This window comes from Danio rerio, chromosome 3, assembly GCF_049306965.1.
Source record: "Danio rerio strain Tuebingen ecotype United States chromosome 3, GRCz12tu, whole genome shotgun sequence".
NCBI classification, from domain to species: domain Eukaryota; kingdom Metazoa; phylum Chordata; class Actinopteri; order Cypriniformes; family Danionidae; genus Danio; species Danio rerio.
In genome coordinates, this window is record NC_133178.1 from 21,216,299 (window position 1) to 21,238,197 (window position 21,899).

Here is a 21,899-nt window from a genome sequence, read left to right on the forward strand (position 1 = left end):
AACCTCTTATCCTAAAGCAAAGCCAATAGAGAGTCAATTATTGTAAATTAAGACCAGTTGAGAACCTCTTATCTTGCAGCAAAGTCAACAGAGAACCACTTATTGTAAAGCAAGACCAGTTGAGAACCTTTTATCTTGAAGCAAGCCCAGCTGAGAACCACTTAACGTTGAGAACCACTTATCTTGAAGCAAAGCCAATAGAAAGCCACTTATAGTAAAGAAAGACCAGTTGAGAACCTCCTATCTTGAAGCAAAGCCAATCGAGAACCACTTATTGTAAAGTAAGACTAGTTGAGAAACACGTATTCTAAAGCAAGACCTGCTAAAAACCGCTTATCTTAAAGCAAGACAAAATGGGGAACCACTTATTTTAAAGCAAGACCAGTTGAGAACCTTTATCTTGAAGCAAACCCAACAGGATAGACACTTATTGTAAACCAAGGACCACTTATCATAAAGCAAGACAAGTAGAGACAATTATCTTAAAGCAAAACCAATTGAGAACCACTTATTTTAAAGTAAGACAAAGCGAGAAACACACATTCCTAAGCAAGACCTGTTGAGAACCCGTTATCCTGGAGCATAACCAATAGAGAACCACTTATTGTGAAGCAGGACCGGCTGAAAGTGACTTATTGTGAAGTAAAACTATTTTAGAACCTCCTATCTGAATGGAGTGTTCCGAGAAAGTGACTGAACGAAGGAGAGAGTCACTTTCACACAGCTGTTTTTCCAGGACTGTCGAGGGGTACATCCTGAAATAGCGTTGCCAGAGACGCAACAGCATTCCTCAGCAGCTCTGTCTAACACACAGGCTGTCGAATATCCTTTCCTACCTTCCTTGCTGTAGCCTATTCCTACATTACTCTTTTTAAATACATTCTCCGCACGTTCATGCACTCTTCACCCTTCACTCCCAGCAGCTTCATCCAGACCTGTCAAGATTGTCCTCGTCTGCCTTGGTTGCATAATCAAGCCCGGCATTCAGGATGTTTCAGTTCTATCAGAAAGATGTTTTCCATTAGCTTAAGCACCTGAAATGAGAGTTTTTGCTGAGTTTATGTCCACAGTAGGCTTGTCTTCTTAAACTGACAAACAAAATTCACGCATGAACTTAATCTGTACAATGAGCTTTTGTTTAAAATCTGAAAGACAGCTCATTTAGTGTGTTTTTGCTTTGTAGAGACTAACAACCATCAGCATGAGCCAGTCAGTGGTCCGGTTGACCTGCTACCTGTCTCATGGAGCTCAGACTGAGTGGGACCATTGTTTTTTGGCACCATCTGTCTGTGCTTTTGACATAATGTCAAGTGTGGGACAGGTTAGGCTGTCTGGAGTCCAAGATGTGGAAATTTAAGCAAACTCTTGAGGTGCCGTATGTGTTTTGACCAACAATTTCTGTCAACTGCCTCCTGCTTTTACAGAAAATTATGCAGTGCAGACTTTAATGGCTAAAGTAGCAAGTCAAGGTTATGAAAGAAGACAGCGCTGTCAAGTTTTCCATATGTGCAGCACTGTATCCTTTTAGCATAGACTATGCCAGCATATGGATTTGGCACATTTTTGTGTCTACTCTATTTCAGATACTTTCAAAGCACAGAGTAGCTACTGCTAACATGATTTAGATAATGGTGTTTTGATTTGTCAAGGAATTCTGCTGTGTTTAATCTCAGTTTATACAGTCTGGCGACTTCTTTCCTAATTGCCTCATGATGTTTTGGGGAAAACAGTAGATGAATACTTTAGGCTACGTTTACATGACAACAATGTAGCCAAAAACTGAAAAAAAATATTTCCTTGCATTTTCTCTGAGAAAAATGGTCCATTTGTTAAAGCATTTACTAACATTAGGAAAGTATGAATAAGCTTGTAAAGCGCTAATTAATAATAGTTCAGCATTGACATTCAACATGCATTGTTAAAATCTAAAATTGTGCTTGCTAACATTAGCTAATGCACTTTCAGTCAACATGAACTAACGTTATTGAACTTAACATTGTCTAACGTTAACAAAGATGAATAAATACTGTTAACTGTATTACTAATAATTTGTTCATGTTAGTAAATACATTAACTAATGGACCATTATCTTAAAGTGTTACTTTTCTCTTGTTCCCTTGTATTTTCACATTTACACAACCACACTTTAAAAACTATTCTGTAAAAATGATAAAAAAAAACAGTTTTGAGTTTTGGTGCTGTCACCTTGTTAATAAACAGTACCTGTAGGGAAGTGACGACTGTGCGTTGTGTAGAATGTACAATTTATTGTGTATACATTGCAAGATGTCTCATTGTGTCTCCAATGTTGGTTGTAATGTGAGGTAAATCCACACTTTACTGATGAAGTTTTAGCAAACACTTGAGAAACAAAAGCACTACTTTGTATTCCACCACACAGTGGGGTTAGCACTGTCATTTCACAGCAAGAAAGTTGCTGGTTCGAGTTCCAGGCTGGGCCAGTTGGCGTTTCTGTGTGGAGTTTGCATGTTCTCCCTGTGTTTGCATGGGTTTTCTCTGGGTGCTCCGGTTTCCCCTCCAGTCAAAAGACATGCGGTTTAGGTGAATTGTGGTTAATAAAAGGTCAACTTTAAAGGTAATTAAAGTTAAATAAAGGTAAACATTGTGTTTTCCAGTACTGGGTTGCAGCTGGAAAGGCATCCACTGCGTAAAACATATGCTGAAATTGTTGGCAGATCATACTTCTGTGGCTACTCCTGATGAATAAGGGACAAAGCCAAAGGAAAATGAATTACTAAATATTACTAAATGTATTTCACCATTGTTGTCTGTTTGTTTGTGCATTCCTTTAATCTACACCTCCTTTAAACATGCACTATGTAAGCACATGACATCATTGTTTTCAAAGATTCTCATCTTTTGGGTGTTTACAGAGACACGACAACTGACTGTGTTTTCAAAAACATGATTTATGCCTTTTCAGTCACAAAATCTCTTTTGTCATGTAAACAAACAGGTGAAATTGTAAATAGTATTCCCATTTTTGGCTGAAAATGATGTAATGTTAACAACCCCTTAATGGGCAATTTATTTCCATTCATTTTTTTAGGATCCAGGAATAACAGTTCTTTCAAACAATTGCAGTCTGAGCACTACCTATAAAGCCCAAAGTATATTTTCACCATCCGCAATGGTCCTTGTGATGCAATTTCCTCTATCAGGAGTGTTCGTGGATGTTCACACACACCATCCATGTGCAGCCCAATTATTCTGTCCACACAGATGGTAGGCACACACAGTTGTGTGGGGAATGCTGAGGTAGTCCATTACTACTCCACGTGCTGAGTACTGCACTTTGTGGTTGAGTATACTATGAAACAGAGGCATATTTCTACAGGGGACAAGGAGGACACAACATATTTTTAAATTAATATGTTATGATTTTAAAAGAATGTGACCAAGCAGGACACTGTGTGTCTGTGTGTGTTTATGCGCATGTCCAAGTCCAGGAACTTTGCATGCATGCTTTAAAGAAAGGGAGTCCAAACTCTGTCCTGGAGGGCCAGTGTCCTGCATATTTTAGGTTCAACCCCAAGTAAACGCATCTTAACCGGCTAATCAAGCTCTTTCTAGATATACAAAAATTTGCAGGCAGGTGTGTTGAAGGAAGTTGGAGCTAAACAATGCAGGACACCGGCCCTTCTAAACTGAGTTTGAGCACCCCTGCTCTAAAGCATAGCTCTCAAACTCGATTCCTGGAGGACCGCAGCTCTGCATATTTTTGCTCCAACCCCAATCAAACACAGCTGATCCAACTAATCAAGGTGTTCAAAACTACTAGTAACGAATATGCAGGTGTGAGTTAGAGGTGGTTGGAGCTAAACTATGCAGAGCTGTGGCCCTCCAGGAATTAAGTTAGAGACCATTGCTCTAAAAAATAGCTCTCCAAACATCATAATGAGAAGGCATTACATTTGTGGAACAATCAAGCATGAAATGCCGAGCAGAAATAGATGATAAAACATGGCTAAAAAAGGGAGATGTGAGTTCAGTGTAGAGATCTACACAGGACTAAATTTTGAATCCAGATTTTAGCCCGAACCCGACCACTCCCGCTTATATTCAGCATTTGTTGTTCCGCTGCTCGACCCGCCCCATTTTCTACCCGCCACGCAAGTTCCCGCTAACGAGCCGGGGGAGAACAAAACCAAAAACCACCCAGCTATACAGAGTCCAGACAGCCTATAACAAGCTGTTCAGCCTATAACAAGCGCTTTATTCGGAAATTTATTCCTGCACCGCAGAAACCTGGTCAGGTCTCGCGGTACAGCGCTGGAATGCAGACCGCTAGTTCAGTGTATTAGATCAGGTCAGGAAAATCATATCTTCTGTCTGACAGAATCTGTCTACACCTGCTGATGCTAGTCTAACATTTAGGAATCAGTGCTGCACAGAATATTGGCACAAGAAATGTAATTGTTTTTCATTAACTTATCATGTTTATGCATGAAAGACATCTATTAAAGTAATGATCAACAATTTTATAATATTTGCCTACATATTAACTTTCCTGCTGTCTTCTGCAGTTATTGCAAAATATTGGTTCACCACTGTTCATTAAGTTTTTTTCTTTGACATTTTCAGGTTAGTTTGAAGTACAGGTTTGTTTAGTCAACTTAATTATGTTTTGGATTTTTAATTCTCAAATCAAAGTTACACCATTGCTTTGAATATTATTGGCTTACACAATAATAAAATTGTTAAATCACTAAAACTTTAACTTGACAACAAATATGATTGGTTATTTTGTTTGGATGCACCAATATGGACATTTTGGCTGATACCAAAGACTAATAACACTTTATATACTGTATAAAAGCTAATAAAAAGCTAAACTTGCAAAATACAAGAGAACTGCGAGTTTACCTCCCCACCCCTCAACTGTTCCTTCAAAACTCAGTTGGTTTATACTTGTCCATAGAAATGGTCCAAAATCGGTCCAGTAATGTTTTATTTTTCAGATGGTCACTGATTTGCACTTCCAGTTGATGCTTACCATTGACTTCCATAGTATGTTCCCCATACTATGGAAGTCAGTGGTGAGTTTGAGCTGTTCGAATACTATAATTTTTTTTTTACAATAATACGAATGAAACATTTGTGAACCAAACTACTTCTTCAAAGCTCAATTGGTTTATACTTGTCTATAGAAATGGTCCAGAATCGGTCTAGTAACATTTTATTGTTCAGATGGTCATAACTGATGTCCACCACATTCCCCCATAAATTCATATACAGATGTTAATTTTTTCCCATACTGCCAACATTTTTTTTTTTTTAGCAGTTTATGAAGTGTCTCTTATTGTACTCAGTCAAAACAATCTTGGCTGTTTTTTATTTCTTTTTGGGGCAATAACAACAGCACAATGATATATCACTAAGATGTTTCATGCATCACTTCTCACTTGCCAAATTGATCCAGAAGGATGTCCTATTTTGGTAAATTGCATCAACAAGTTCTTCAACTTCAAAGGAAAGAGACTGAAGGTCCAAATAACTCTAGATTACACCAGGTATTCTCAACTCAAAGATTGGTTAACAATGTTGTTTTGAATTCTCAGCCACTAAAGTCACTTTCAACTTGAATGTGGTTCATTTTCAGTTGACACAGACCTGTCCCACAAGTCACAGTGTATAAAGCTCTTTTATGTGCCATCATGTATGAACATGAATAAACAGACCCATAAATTTACTTGAAATATGTGTCTACTCAACAGACCCGAAGGCTGACAAAAGTGGAACGGCAGCGTTTTAGTGAAGAGGTGGAGATGCTAAAGTGCCTGCAGCATCCAAACATCGTCCGATTCTACGACTCCTGGAAGTCCACCATGAAAGGGCACAAGTGCATTATCCTGGTGACGGAGCTCATGACGTCAGGGACGCTAAAGACGTAAGTTCTGTTGGTGCAAATTTGCTGCAAAAGTGTTTGCAGATGGTGTGGCTGTTAGAGGTGCCAGTACACGACAGGAAAACATGCCTCTCGTAAGTGCATAGCTGCTTCTTCTAACACACTGATGTTCAACTTATTTTTTTTTTATTTTTTCCCCTCAAATCAGCAACTGCACTTTGGCATTTTTATTAAGAGCGGACAAGCTGACAACTGCAGAATAATTGGAGGCATTTGGAGAAGTGTCTTGCTCAGTAAATGGAAGATTATTTTGCCTCACTCCCACGCACAACTTCTGAACCATAGTTTAAATTTATATCACTGTTCGCATATTTTATGAAACAAATCAGACAGCACTGCTCATTAATGGGTCCCAAATGGCATTACCCTTTTTTGACACTTTTTGTTGCACAGATTGGGGCAAGTTACGCTGCAGATGCTTTTAAATGAAAGAAAGGAAAAAGAAATAGAAGTTCACTGCTATGTTCCAATCTTAATGCTTTTGTTCTAAATGCCAGCTGCCTATATAGTCCACCAAAACACCGATCTGCATTGAACTGAACTGAACTGAACTTACGATTGATTTCAGTAGAGTGTGGCATTAGCATGTTGCTAAGCTAATATTCAAATAATACTCTGCAAATTCATTCTGGAATTGCCTTCTTTGCAAAGCATATGTGAAGCTGCCTTTACATTTACATAAGAATAGCTTAAAACATTAGTATTTCCCTTGATTTGTAAAACTTTTCACATTTACACAACATTTTCAACATGATCTAGCCTAGTGATTAGTGCGTTGACACATACTGTAGCACTGAGGCGATCGTGGCAACCTGAGTTCAATTGCCGGCTCGGGATCCTTTGTTGATCCACCCCCCATCTCTTCTCCCCACACTTTCCTGTCTGTACATCTTCACCATCCTATCAATAAAGGTAAAAAAAAATCCTAAAAAAAAAAAAAAAAAAAACCTTTTTGTGAAAATGCCCAAAAGTGTTGTATTACATATACCAGTATGCCAGTATTTGTAGCTGTCACTTTGTTTGTAATCAGTATCTATAGGGAAGTGATGACATGTCTATGGTCGCACAGAACTAGTGCGCATGTAGAATTTGATGTGTTTAGCCCAGTGGTGGGCAATCTCGGTCCATGGAGGGCCGGGGTCCTGCACAGTTTAGCTCCAACCCTATTCAAACAGACCTCCCTATAGAGTTCAAGTGATCTTGAAGACACTGATTAGTTTGTTCAGGTGTGTTTGACTAGTGTTGGAACAAAACTCTGCAGGGACACCGGCTCTCGAGGATCAAGTTTGCCCATCCCTGGTTTAGCCTATATGATGCTTCTCCGCTGTTGGTTGTACACATTGCAACCAAGTTGAAACAACAACACAACCAGGTCTGTTTATTCTGCTTGGCTTTAATCGACACATGTCTAACATGTACCAAGCATGGGCATGACATCACTGTTTTCAAATTTTGTGGCTAAAAACTTTGTTGTGCCCCTTAGATTTTCACAAGACTATGCCTATTAGAACGAAATGACACTAAAATTAAACTTCTAGGGTCTCTTGAAATGCTGCTTCTGTAGGTGGTCTTCTAGATTTTGGAACAGAGCTATTGTTGTTTGTAATTGTTTTAAAGGGAATCTTGTTTGCTGTTTCCTTGTAGGTATCTGAAAAGGTTCAAAGAAATGAAGCTGAAGCTTCTCCAGCGATGGAGTAATCAGATCTTGAAAGGCCTTCACTTCCTGCACACCCGAACACCTCCCATAATTCACAGAGACCTTAAATGTGACAACATCTTCATCACTGGCCCAACTGGATCTGTTAAGATTGGAGATTTGGGCCTAGCCACCCTCAAGAGTGCCTCTTTTGCCAAAAGTGTCATCGGTGAGCTATAAACAAAATGCACAGTCTCAGTTTAGTACTTCATTTTAATCATTACAGTGTTTTCCTAGTCCATTCAGAACACCATTTCTTTGACCTTCTCAAGAGTGTAACAGTGAACAGTACAGTAAACAGACCTGGAGCCACCTCTACTATGGGCTTATCTTGTTTGTTTACTTGGTCTAGCTGTATTTATGGCCCAACAAGTGCTTGACACAGATTCTTCTCCTCGCCTACTTGCGCTACTGCATATATCACGTTAGCTCATTAGCTTAACATTGGTTTGACACGGTTTACAATCTGATCTGTTCACGCTCAGATTAGAAGTTCAATGGCATGAATAAATAAAGAATGTGTGACCTAGTTCATCAAGCCTAAACAATAGCTCAAGTTCCCAGACCTGAGGTGTCAAGGTTTGCTTGTTCAGGATCTTAAATGTTTGTGGACATCTTCCACTTTAAAATTAGGTCAGATCTCAAACATTTGGTGGCTCTGGGATCATTGCTGTGCTATTTTACTCCATGTTCTTTGTTGCTTTGATTAAAACTCACCTTTCAAATGACTCCTTACTTATTGGTATTATTTTTTGCTCATGCACAGGAACTCCCGAGTTCATGGCTCCAGAGATGTATGAGGAAAAATATGACGAGGCTGTGGACGTTTATGCCTTTGGCATGTGCATCCTAGAGATGACCACATCAGAATACCCATACTCTGAGTGCCAAAACGCTGCACAGATCTACCGCAAAGTCACCAGTGTAAGTCAACCCTTTGCATAGTTATATATAAGGTGTATAAAAAATGTAGCATAACATATATGAATACAAGCACTATACAATATATTCTGGAAAAGCTTGGAAGGTTGGAAAAATAATATGGAAGCCAATGGCTGTTTTTTTCCCAACATTCTTCCAAATATCTTGTATTATGTTTAAGAGGAAAACAAAATTCACAGATTGAAACATGTGGAGGGTGAATAAATGGTGTTTCATGTTTGGTCTCTTTAAATTTGATGTCATAGCCTTGGGCTGCATTTATTATATTATTTACCATGAAAGCAGACTGCACTGTCTTTTCATTATAAAGTTAATTGTTAATTTTTATTATTATTTTTTAAAATTTATTTATCAGGATCCCCATTATTCTTCCAGGGGTCCATTGAACACCAGACAAAATTACAATAATCCATAACAACAAAGACTAAAAAAAAAACATAAAAACCCAAAATTTTTACATAACATTATTATCAACAATCCATTTAATATTATGCCATTAAATAGTTCTTATAGTTTCAAATAGTTCCACTTTCAAACACACATACTGAAGCTTGTGTAATTAGCTTTGTGAAACTCTACATTGTTTCTCAGCTCTCCATTGCGCACTTCAATGGCTATCTTCCCTCAAATCACCTCTAAAGCTTTACAAGTTTGCTTATGGTTGTGTGCAGCCTTCATGAGGCTCTTGATGACATTTCATTGCAACGAGGGGACAATTAATGCATCTCTCTTTAGCTGTATCTCCACCAAGATGGAGCTTTTTTTGTATGGCACCAGATCTTTACTTAATTTCTGGTTAATCCTGGAATTCAAGTTGATCTCATTGCTTCCAATATATCATTTCATATCGTGCAATGGTAACCACAATCTTGGGTGAGCATGGAGTTGCACAGTTCTTCAATATCTTCCATAAGGCAAGACTTTCTCTATAGCAATGATTCATTAAAAGGCAAGTAAAGGGGAATAATATACACACCACAAACCACACAGTTAAACAGATCTAGAACAACACTAGCAGCATTGTTGAATACAGAAGCCCTAAAGGAGCATTTGTTATTTTGGTGGGAAAATTGCCTGATTTAATTTTTCTTTTTCTGCCTGGAACCTCAAGTATCATTTCGGTCCCATTTATTAAGTTTTTAATGGCCAACACATGTTGAAGAAACCATTTTTAATTTATCAAACTTCATATTGATGTAATCTGCAGGCTCCCTATCTGCTTCTGTAATAGTGGATTTAGGCTATGTTTACACATCAACAATCAGTATATTTTTTATACAAGTGGCATCATTGCCAAAACTAACAATCACTGTTCTCATAAATTTTCAAATGAAACTACAATTGCTATATGTCATTTGTAATGAGGTGACATAGTGGCTCAGTGGCTAGCACTGTAGCCTCACAGCAAGAAGGTGACTGGTTTAAATCCCGGCTGGACCAGTTGGCATTGCTGACATTTGGAGTTTGCATGTTCTCCCCATGTTGGTTTGTGTTTCTGCTGGTTGCTCTGGTTCACCCCACAGTCCAAAGACATGCACTGTAAGTGAATTGGGTACAAACAAAATTGGTCATAGTGTATGAGTGTGTGTGTAAATGCGAGAATGTATTTGTGTTTCCCAGCAATATGTTGCAGCTAGAAGGGCATCCGCTGCATCAAACATGTGCCAGAATAGTTGGCGGTTAATTTCATCGTGGCAACCCCTTAAAATAAGGGTCTAAGTCGAAGGAAAATGAATGAATTTGTAAGTAAACACTACATGGATTTTTGGTCCTGTAGTCCGCCGTTTGTTGGTTGTCAAGCACTTGTGCGTGTCTATAGAGTAAACACATAATAAACGTGCATGACCATGCAAAATTGTGTTTTTGTAGTGTAAATTGACACAATAATGGCATTGTTTAGTAAGTAGTGGTGTGGTGGCGCACTGAGTAGCGCAGTCACCTCAGAGCAAGAAGGTCGCTGGTTCGGCCTCGGCATTTCTATGTGGAGTTTGCATGTTCTCTCAGAGTTCGCGTGGGTTTCCTCCGTTTGCTCTGGTTTCCCCCACAGTCCAAAGACATGTGCTATAGATGAAGTAAATAAGCTAAATTGCCTGTTGTTTACAGTATGTGTGTGAATTCAAGAGTGTGTGGATGTTTCCCAGTGATGGGTTGCAGCTGGAAGGGTATCTGCTGTATAAAACATATGTTGGAATAAACCATCCAATCTCTGTCAAATCTCGGTCAAAGACAACATATGCAAATCTAAAAAAAATCAATGTAAATGTAATTGCAACATTATTGTTTGTAGTTTATACTCTTTTGTTAGCATCATTAGCATTAGCCTTTGTAATTTCGCACCTGTTTTGGCTTCTCTTCATTTCCTGGCTCATTCAAGCACATTATATTATCCTGTACAATATCACAGTTAGGGGGCGTCACGGTTTGCGCAGTGGTTAGCATGATTGCCTCACAGATAGAAGGTCGCTTGTTTAAGCCCTGGCTCGGTCAGTTGACAATTCTGTGGGGATGTGCTTGTTCTCCCCATGTTTGCGTGGGTTTCCTCCGGCTGCTCTGGTTTCCCCCCACAGTCCAAAGACATGCAGGTATAGGTGAATTGAATAAACTAAATTGTCCGCAGTGTATAAGTGTGAATGATTGTGTATGCATGTTTCCCAGTGATAGGTTGCAGCTGGAAGGGCATCCGCTGCGGAAAACATATGCTGGAAAAGTTGGCCACCCCAGATTAATAAAAGGACTAAGCCAAAAAGAAAATGAATGAATGAATATCATGGTTAAGTGTTTATGACAATATATTCATTCAGTCTTCAATCAGCATGCCCTTTGGTTGTGTTTTGTTTGTAGCTTACACTCTTTTTAGCATAGTTAGCATTAGCTGCTTTCACACCTGTTTTGTCTTCTCTTCATTTCCTAGCTCATTCAAGGACATAATATTTTCCTGTACTATATCACAGTTAAGCGTTTATGACATTGCATCCATTCAGTCTTCAGTCAGCATGTCCTTTGGTTGTGTTTTGTTCCTGTTTTCTCCTCGCAGATTAGTGTTATGTCAAGGTCGGGCCGTATCAGATTTAGCTGATAAGGAAAGAGGAAGGAAAGCATAAGTTAAATGGATGCAGTCATTTGTGTGTCTGACATGACAAACCAGACGTCACCTTATGTCCTGCTGTTCCTCATACAGTAGCGGAGGGACTTTGTGGGATGTGTGGCTATTACCTTTGAAGTCGGCGAGCAGAAATTACATGGTTGATCGGAGAGGACATTTCCATTTTCCAGAACACACAGTGATAAGGATAAGGAGAGACAGAGACATGACACCTCGCTACAGTGAAAATTGCATCTCTTTGCAATTTTTTTGCAGCATTTTAAACCGAATTGGTTTTCTTCTGATGCAAACAGATACAACTGTGTAATGTGTGCAGGCCTGGTTAAGAAAAAAGGGAAGAAAACATGAAGCCAGATCAGTATCAAAAATAACAAATTTACTAAATACAATTCATACACAATTCACATTTACAAAATTTAAATTCATAATTCCAATAGACAGTTCTTAAATACACAATTCGTAAGTTCAAAATACAATTCATGAATATGCAAATGCAATTTATAAATTTAAAACACAAATCACAAATATGCAAATATAATTTGTAAATGTAAAACACAATTTATGAATTGAAAACACAATTCGTAAATATGCCATATAAAAATCAAAACAATTAATAAATATGCAAATCCAATCCACAAATTCAAAACAATTCAAAAATGCACAAAACACAATTCGTAAATTCTAAACACAATTAATAAAATGCAAATACAATTCATAAATAAAAACAAAGTTCATAGATATGCAAATATAATTATTAAATACTAAACACAATCCATAAATATGGAAATACAATTCATGAATTCAAAATGCTATTCATAAATATGCAAATCCAATTGGTAAATTCGAAACACAATTCATAAATACAGAGCACAATTCATGAATTGAAAACCCAATTTATATATACACAAATCCAATTCATAAATACACAAAAGACATTTTGTAAATACACAAATCCAATTCATAAATTCAAAACACAATTCATAAACATGCAAATCCAATTCGTAAATTCAAAACACAATTCATAAATACACAAAAACACAATTCATAAATATGCAAATGTAATTCATGAATTCAAAACACAATTCATAAATGCACAAAAACACAATTCATAAATATGCAAATGTAATTCATGAATTCAAAACACAATTCATAAATGCACAAAAACAATTAATACATTCAAAACACAATTCATGAATAAAAAAAAACTAAATTCAGTCATTCATTTTCTTTTCGGCTTAGTCCCTTTATTAATCTGGGATCTCCACAACGGATTGAACCACCAACTCATCCAGCATATGTTTTACGCAGCGGATGCCCTTCCAGCTGCAACCCATTTCTGGGAAAAATCCATACACACTCATTCACACACTTACACAACGGACAATTTAGTCTACCCAATTCACCTATACCGCATGTCTTTGGACTTGTGGGGGAAAACGGAGCACCCGGAGGAAACCCACGCAAATGCGGGGAGAACATGCAAACTCCACACAGAAATGCCAACTGACCCAGCTGTGGCTCGAACCAGCAACCTTCTTTCTGTGAGGTGGTTGCACTACCTACTCCTCTACCGCGTCACCTTCAAAACACAATTCATAAATACGCAAACCAAATTCATAAATTCAAAACACAATTCATGAATGCGCAATTACAAATCATAAATTCAAAACACAATTCATAAATACGCAAATCCAATTTGTAAATTCAAAACACAATGTATAATTTCAAAGCACAGTTTGTAAATTCAAATACATTTATTCATAAATGCATACATCCAATTCCTTTGGGCAAATATTTATGGTTTTTACTTGTGAATTCACATTCTGTTTTCAATTTACAAATTAGATTTGTTCCTTTATGAATTGTGTTTTGAATTCATGAATTGTGTTTTTTCATATTTATGAACTGTATTTTAAATTCATGGATTGGATTTGCATATTTATGAATTATGTTTTGAATTTACTAATAAGATTTTGTAAATGTGGAGTGTGCTGTGCATGTGTTTTTGTATTATTTTTGAGACTGATCTAGCTCCATGATTAATCTCTGAAAAAAATCCTTCTGTTGGTAATAAATATAGATTTAATAATTTAATTGCATTTAAAAAGTCCTTTTGTGTGAGCCTGACCTTAACAATTACTTACAATAGAAAGTCTAAATACAGAATAAAACGGTGATTTTTTTTTTTTTTTTCCCATGCGTCTATATCTTGTACATCTGTAATTTGCATTTGTATCTGGTACTGTGTCTGCATTTGCATGTCCATTCACACTGCAGACAGGAGCCAGTCATAAATCATTATTATGACTGTTATTTATTTTACTATAAACGCATGCGTATTAGTTATGCATGACCTAAGAGGTGGACACAAACAATGCGTCGCCCCCTGGCAAGCATGGGAGGGATGCAGATGAGTTCAGTGGGGTAAAGTGGAGCCCGAAGGAGGTAGAACCATGTGCTCGAGCATCAGCTGATCAGAGAATTAGTCTCAAAGCCACATTCATATTTAACCCAGACACTTCCCTGGGTTAATGGAAATCATCCTCTGTATCGCTAGAGGCTGAGAGTGTGGGGTTTTGTGAATCGCTGGTCATGATCTGTGGAGGAAGCGCTTGACCCATGGTGTGTTTTTGAGAGCAAGAATGATGCCGTTGTTTGTAGTTGTTCTGTTTAAACTGCTAACGGGTTTTATTATCTGCATAAGCCTTTTGAGGGATGGAAAAGGAATGTTCAGTTGTTCCTGGAGCAAAGGAAGTTACAAAGGCAGTAGCTTTTTTATGAGGTTTTCAGAAGCACACATTACAGAGACAAAATTACATTTATTTATATTTGTTTGTTTGTTTGTTTGTTTTTCAGGTTTTAAAGATCTCCTTCATTCTTACCAAAATTGTTTATTTGATTGAAAATTCAGTTAGTCCATAATAAATAATAAAATAGTAGCAATATGGGGGTGACACAGTGGCTCAATGGTTAGCACTGTCTCCTCAGCAAGAAAGTAATTGGTTTGAGTACTAGTACTAGAGTCATTTGGCATTTCTGTGTAGAGTTTGCATGTTCTCTCCATGTTTGCATGGGTTTCCTCTAGGTGCACTCCGGTTTCTCCCACAGTCCAAAGACATGCGCTATTTGTGAATTGAATAAACTAAATTGGCTGTAGTGTATGTGTGTTAATGTGAGTGTATGGATGTTTCCTAGTACTGAATTGCAGCTGGAAGGGTGTCCGCTGCATAAAACATTTGCTGGATAAGTTGGTGGTTCAATCCACTGTGGGGAACCCTGATGTATAAAGGGACTAAGCTGAAGGAAAATTAATGAATGAATAGAAGCAATATGGACAATTTTTAGTAAATAGTTACAGTATATCGTGGCTATATATTGTGTAGTTTTGAGTGTGCTTCGTTCAGATGAGTGGGTTTGACAAACCACCTGTTGGATACTGTCTTTCCTCTCTACAGGGGCGTACTGGCCTTAAGGAGCATCAGGACATTTGCTTGTGGCTTGATGGTCAATCGTGAATCAACCCAACCCCCAGGTTGAGGTCATATGGTGAAAATACTGTTCCAGTCCACCACTGTCTCTCTATATGCACCAGGCACTTTATTAGAAACACTTCTATGTTTTCGATGTTGTGTTGTATAGGTAGGATTTGGTCATTTTTTTATTTTGATCTATTTTGTATAGCTGTATTTTTCATATCTAATATTTAAAATTTTTTGTATTGGTCTTAATTTTTATAGCTATAAGTTCTATTTCTATATCTAAAATTGTTTGTGTTTTTACTTGGGATGCATGATATATCAGTGGCCTTATCGGGCAATAAATGATATTTGTAATGTTATCCTCATCGGTTCGATACCAAAATTAAACTGATATCTTTAAGCTGATAAAAGTGTGAAAGATGTATTATGCTTGCTGGTTAATTTACTTAACATGCTAGCTAACTTTGGCTGACTTTTAAAAAATTATTTACAGGTGTTTTGATTGTTAATGTTCAGTGACTTGGTTGTTTCATTTGTGCTTTTTTTGTCTGGTGGCATATTTTATTTATATAAAAGAGTTGGCCATAGAAAATAATAGTTAATTAATAAAGTTCTGAGATAAGTTCAAACTTTTCTGGAGGTAAGATTCTAAAATAAAATCAGCTGTTCAATGTATATGTTTGCAAACATGGAGAATATTGATATTTTTATTTTTATAAACAATATATCGCGAAGCTAACATATCGGCTATCGACCTCCAAAACCACCAAGTTATCGGTTATCGGTATTGGTCAAAAATTCCAAATTGGTGCACCTCTAGTTTTTACATCTTACTATACTCAATCATTTAGATTCTTATGCATTTTTTTATTTGTATGGGAATAACAAAATTTTAATTTGGATTAAAAATACAGCAATAAAATAAAAATGATTTTATTTTACTGTATTTTAGCATTTTAAAATGGAATTAAATCATGTGATGGAATAGATTAGTTATTTGCAGCAACAATTTTAACATTATCCTTTACAAGTAATTCTAATATGGTGATTTGGCGCTCACAAAAAAATCTGTGTTAAAAACAATTAAAAATAAAATAATTTATTTAAGGGATGGATTGTCTTGTTAAAACAATCAATTTTGATAAATGTTAGTTTTTTTAATGACAATTTATTTTATACACCAACTGTGTAGTGTGCGCATGCATGTTTGAGATATGTTAAAAAACTAAAGCAGTTAGAAAGACGAACAGCGGCTTTCAAATATGTTTTCTTGGAAGCACACATAGGGAGCACCAAGGTGGTGTGTTTAGGACTTTACCTTCCCTATATTTCTACTCAGCTTTGATTAAAAATTTAGTGATTAACTTAAATAGAATGCTTTATTGAATTCAAGTGATTGACATGAGTTAATGATCGCCTCAGTCCCCTTTAAATTTCACATTGGCTCCTCCTCTTGCTTAAGCTCATTCTTCACTTTACAGACAGTGGCAGTACAGAACAGAAACAATGTTTTATTGATAGTTCTTATAATATCGTTTTCATAGATACAGTTTACAAAATATCATGTGGAACAATCAGTTTTCAAAAGAATGTAGCCTTTGATGAAGGATGAAATCATTATCTTTTGGCTGCGCGCGTACAAAAGCTCTAAAATGCTACCTTGGGAGGCTGCATTCCAAGACAGGAAGGCATCAAGACATGTCCGAATACAAATTCTGCTTCACTTACTCTAAGAAGGAACTCTCTTCTGAACAATTTACTTAGGCAGTATACATGTGTTCTTTGCTGCACTTGATATCTCACAATCCTGTGCATTTCATTACTGACAGTTGAGTTAAAAAGAAAATAAAAAATAAAAACATGGTGCCTCAAAGCTCCACTTGGATGCCATTTTGTGTGTAAATGTTTGCTTTTGACATACGTTTATCACTTTTAATGGCATTTTGATGGCGAATATTAGTATAATTGTAAGCAAATATTTAAATATACAAAAGTTCTCTCTTTTTTGGAAACAAAATAAATGTACTTGATCATGAATTTGTACTTGCAATTTGCAGTTGTATTTTGTAAATTGCAATTGTAAATAACGTGTAATAATATACATATATAACGTGTTTGTGTTGGAAATCAGGAACATGAGAAGACTTGACTTATTCAGTACTGAAATATCATGCATGTCTATGCAACACTGTGAAAAACCCTACTCCGTTAGTCCATAAATTTAATTTCTATTTGTTTATTATCATTACTTTTCAATTATAGCCTCACTGGGGACTGAACCCTTTTAAAATGAAAATCCCATTGAGTCAGCCCAGGTTTCAACCCAGTTTGGAGACAAATATGGAAATACCTAATTGTTGGGTTTAATTTTTCAATTGCATTTATAATCTAAAAAAGCATTTAAGACACTGAATACTTTATGCCTGCTGTAACTACAGTCTCCCCTCAGCCATCCATTTCTATTTGTGCACATTGGCAAAAACACATGTTTTTTTCGAGGATTGAGGATAAGCTTCAATATTTCTGAGTGTTAAATGCATAAACACAAGCAAACACAATCTTCTATCTCACCGTGTTTGTTTTTCAGATAGGGCTGAGAGGGTGGGCCCTCAAGCGCAACTTTATGAACCATTGCCCTTGCACTTAAAATACTTGTGTTGTTGTGCACTGCGTTTTCTTGGTGTTTTAGGGTTGCTATAGCAATGCGGCTTCTTATTTATTGCATAACCTATCATTGTTTTTCGCTGCTAAAGTCATTATTATCTAAAGAAGAACCACCCGTGTCTCATTCCTAACAAATAACAGCCTTTGGGTGTCGCATCCTGTCATTTAAAAAAAGAACAACATTAATAAAAGTATTTTAATGCAAATAAATGTATATATTAGTATTTTTGTTAAATTCAAATAATGTACTATTATATTGTTTATAATACACACAGACAAGTTTATAATATAATTTTTGTTTAATGTTAATTTTAATAAAATTTAACAAAATTAAACAAACAATAATTAAATACTTCTCTAATACGTATTTAATACAATAATAAGTTATTTGACTACGTTCACACCAAAAGCAGCGAGAGCGTCAAATTAGGCAGAAGTCATTTATTTTCAATGGGAGCCGACGGTGAGGAGCAGCGCGGCACGTCTTTGCCGGTGTTTGGCGTCGAGGTTAGTTGAAATCAAGTCAACTTTATGGTAATGAGCGGTTCGGGGGTAAGCAATCAGAATGTAGAAGTCCACCGCTTGAGAGGAGTCCAAAGAACAGTCACTGTTAACTTTGGTTCTGAACACAGTTGTTCCCAAGGGTTTGATTATCCAATTATTTGCAATGTTTTCTTACAGGAACATGCATTAAAAAGTTACTGCCGAGTTACTGTTGTGCATTAATGTTATTATATATATATATATATATATATATATATATATATATATATATATATATATATATATATATATATATATATATATATATATATATATATATATATATATATATATTTATATGTACTTTTAAAAAATTGGAAATCTTGTGACAGTACAAAACAGTATTGCTTCAGGATATTTCAGACATATGGACACATTGGATAATTAAGTGGAGCAAAGCCACACCATGTGCAACTTGATTTTCCATTGTTAAATGAATTTAATAAAAAGTGTGCAACATTTTTACGCTAGAAAGCATGTTTTATGTAACTGGTATGAAATGCTGCAAAGGCCCCTTTAAATACGAGATCAATGTAGCAAATTGTGACGCTCTCGCTACTGGAGATGAAGGCAGCAGCGTTGCCGCCAGGTTGGCCAGAGTGACCTTTGACACTCTTACGACCTTTGGTGTGAACGCACAGTAACAGTCAGTGTGGCTCTGGTGCTGTTCAGCAGACAGTGACACTGACATTGATGTTAAACGACCGCAGCGATCAGCTGATCCATTATAGATGGCAACGTGGTGGAGAAAACCTGCTCTGCAGACACGCTCATGTTTGGATCCACAAGTTTTAAGGTTTTATCCCGTCTCTCGGTTGTTACAAAAATAACGTTTGTTGTAACAGCCGAGGGAGAAGAAAAAAAGTTACCTCACAAACACGCCAGCAAGTCAAAAGAGGCCACAGAGAGTGGAAGAGAGAGAGAGAGTTTCAGCTTTCATTTTTTCCTAGCAAACTCACAAGCACTGAATTGTCCACAGTTATCTGCTTTACAGAAGTAGGAGCGTTTTAATTACTCACGGCCTTCTCCCTTGCCATAGTAAGCTACTGCCATATAAATCATGTGTGATAAATAATGTCATTACACAATAACTCGTTATGATTCATACTTGGGGTGTGACAAGATGCCTACTACTCCACAAGATGAAACTAAACACGAGATAGAGTTCATGAGAACGATGAACCTATTTTTAAGAAATCTTTTATTCATAAAAAATCACAAATTGCAAAGCTGTTTAGATGCTTTTTCAAACATCAACTTGAAATAAATAATATTTTAATTTTATTTGAATGAATTCAGTGCAGTAAATGAGATGCAAACACTGCAAAATAATTTTCTAATATGTGAATGGGAAAGAGTTTTTTATATATCATTTTAAATATAAGCAAAATGTAATGTACATTGTAAAATTTACAATGTAAAAATAAATACAAACAAGACTTTGTTCTTGCGATTTCAGGTTGCTCTGTGATGGATCTCGGTTGTTGTAGTAATGCAATGCTGTAGCTGTCACTGATCCAGCTGATTAAATGTAATACAATTAGTTTCTCTTCGACGTGAAACTGGGTCCTGTATTGCCATGGGGACAGATCTGTTCTCTGGAGGTTGTGGAGGCGTTAGTATCAAACTTACTAATGTGCATGTTATTAGGAGGGCAAAAAGCTTGTGTAACATCTCTGCGAGAATTTCTATAATTAGACCGTGGGCACATCGTCTCCTTATCTGCCTACACAAACACGGAGAAAACTTTGATGAAATGTCATTATTTTGAATGTATTTTTAGCTAAGTTTACCTGATTTGTTGTTCTTTTCCGTACATGGCCCCTAGTTTATCCTTTGTTAATTGAGGGACATGCAGAACGAGAGGGAAACACTCAGAGAGAATTAAGGCTAGATTCAATGTTAATTATGTTTGTTCGTCTTTGTGGAGCCAGTGATGTCATTGAAACATGTGGTCTTTACCAAATTAGCTGTATGGCACTAACAGCACCAGAGACCTGGAGAGAGGTCTGGATGCAGACTCTATGTGGTTGATCAAGTTGAGCTGCATGCGATGCTTTTAATGGCCAGACCTACCCTTACCCCTCACAGTGATATCACTAGCTCCATTGAGTGCTTTGTGTCCGACAGTGCATTTCTGGGATATGCAGTCACAGCTTGCAAATACAAGTCTGCATCCAGATACTATTGGACGCCTGATGCGTGAAGCTGATTTCAGTTTCCATCCAGGCAAGTTTTCAGGTTACACTCTTAATAGAAATGGTTATATATATGTTGTTTAGTTTTTACCTTATGATTAAAGTTGTTGCACGTTTGCTGGTTCCCGCTTCTGAATAAGTGAGTTTGAGCTATTTGTATTTTTAGGGTAGCATTCAGAAAACAAAACACCAGCGAAGAAACACACACAGAGGAACATAAAAACTTGCTGCCAGCTAGCGTTTCGGAAGTGTTATTGCAGAGCTACACAAACAGCATGCAGAAGTATAAATGCATGTCTACGCCCATGGCAGGCTCCGTGGGTCATGCCGATCACTTGACTCGGTAGTATAAATCAGCCTTAAAGGTCTACAAGTTAATTCACTTAAAAGTAAAATTTTGTCACTGATGAGGTCAGATTGATGGATTGAGTTTAATATGTTTAGCCACGCCCCTCCAAAAGTTATTGTGATGCAAGTTAAAAAGGAGGAGAAAAACTAAAAAAAAACACCTCCTACTCAATATTCAGTTTCAGTTAGAAACATGTTGTCATACTGAAAAATAAAAGTCAACTTCTTGTTCATGCTGACTTAAAGCCATTTAAAAAATACATTGAGACAATTTTGTTATGTTAAATAATAATGATTAATCAATTATATTATGTATTGTTGCATGTTTTAATTGGCAATTAATAATAAACAAACTAAATATTCACACATACATTTATTTATAAATATAATTATGTAAAGTCATTAAACAATGTATGTCTTTTGAGCTGTTGTCAATGGATTTACTAGTCACATATTTTATGTCAGCTGCTTTCACAAAATCAGCTGTGTTTATTTTTGTCTTGTACATTAATATAAATGCATTATTTTTCAAACAACAAAACCTTTCAATCTTTTTAAACACTGAAATGTATTGTGCTGGCTTGAGCAAGAAATGAGCCCAAACTGACGTCCTCCATGATTCATCTGATTGGCTGTTGTCACACTTTCAGATGAACACTATGCAGAGTTATTCATTATGCAGAGTTATTCACGAACTCTGGATTGAACACAGAGTTAACAGAGAATGGTTTTTTGTTTGTTTGTTTTTTTTTATTTTATTTCGTCAACTCAAAGTTTGTTCAACTGGCTTCTCACAACAGGCCACTGAGTTACGTATTTGATTTCTCTCAGTGTAAGTATCGATGAAAATGTTTTGCTTGAACCATAAGTTAACAAACACAGCAGATGTTATTTTGAAGAATGAATTAACAAGTTTTGCTCATGAAATGGAAGCAGACGTTGTTTAGAAACCACACTGACTTCCTTTGTTTGACATTTTTAGTGCATATTATCTTCA

General features: G+C 36.6%; 1 protein-coding gene across 1 annotated transcript in view; it reads left to right on the forward strand.

Moving 5' to 3' along the window:
* Nucleotides 1–21,899, forward strand: part of wnk4b (WNK lysine deficient protein kinase 4b) — a 108,856-nt gene that overhangs the window by 41,280 nt on the left and 45,677 nt on the right. The window contains exons 2-4 of the mRNA XM_680072.11: nucleotides 5,739–5,911; nucleotides 7,574–7,794; nucleotides 8,392–8,549. Of these exons, the coding sequence (XP_685164.5) occupies nucleotides 5,739–5,911; nucleotides 7,574–7,794; nucleotides 8,392–8,549 (552 nt within the window). The remainder of the gene's footprint in view (nucleotides 1–5,738; nucleotides 5,912–7,573; nucleotides 7,795–8,391; nucleotides 8,550–21,899) is intronic.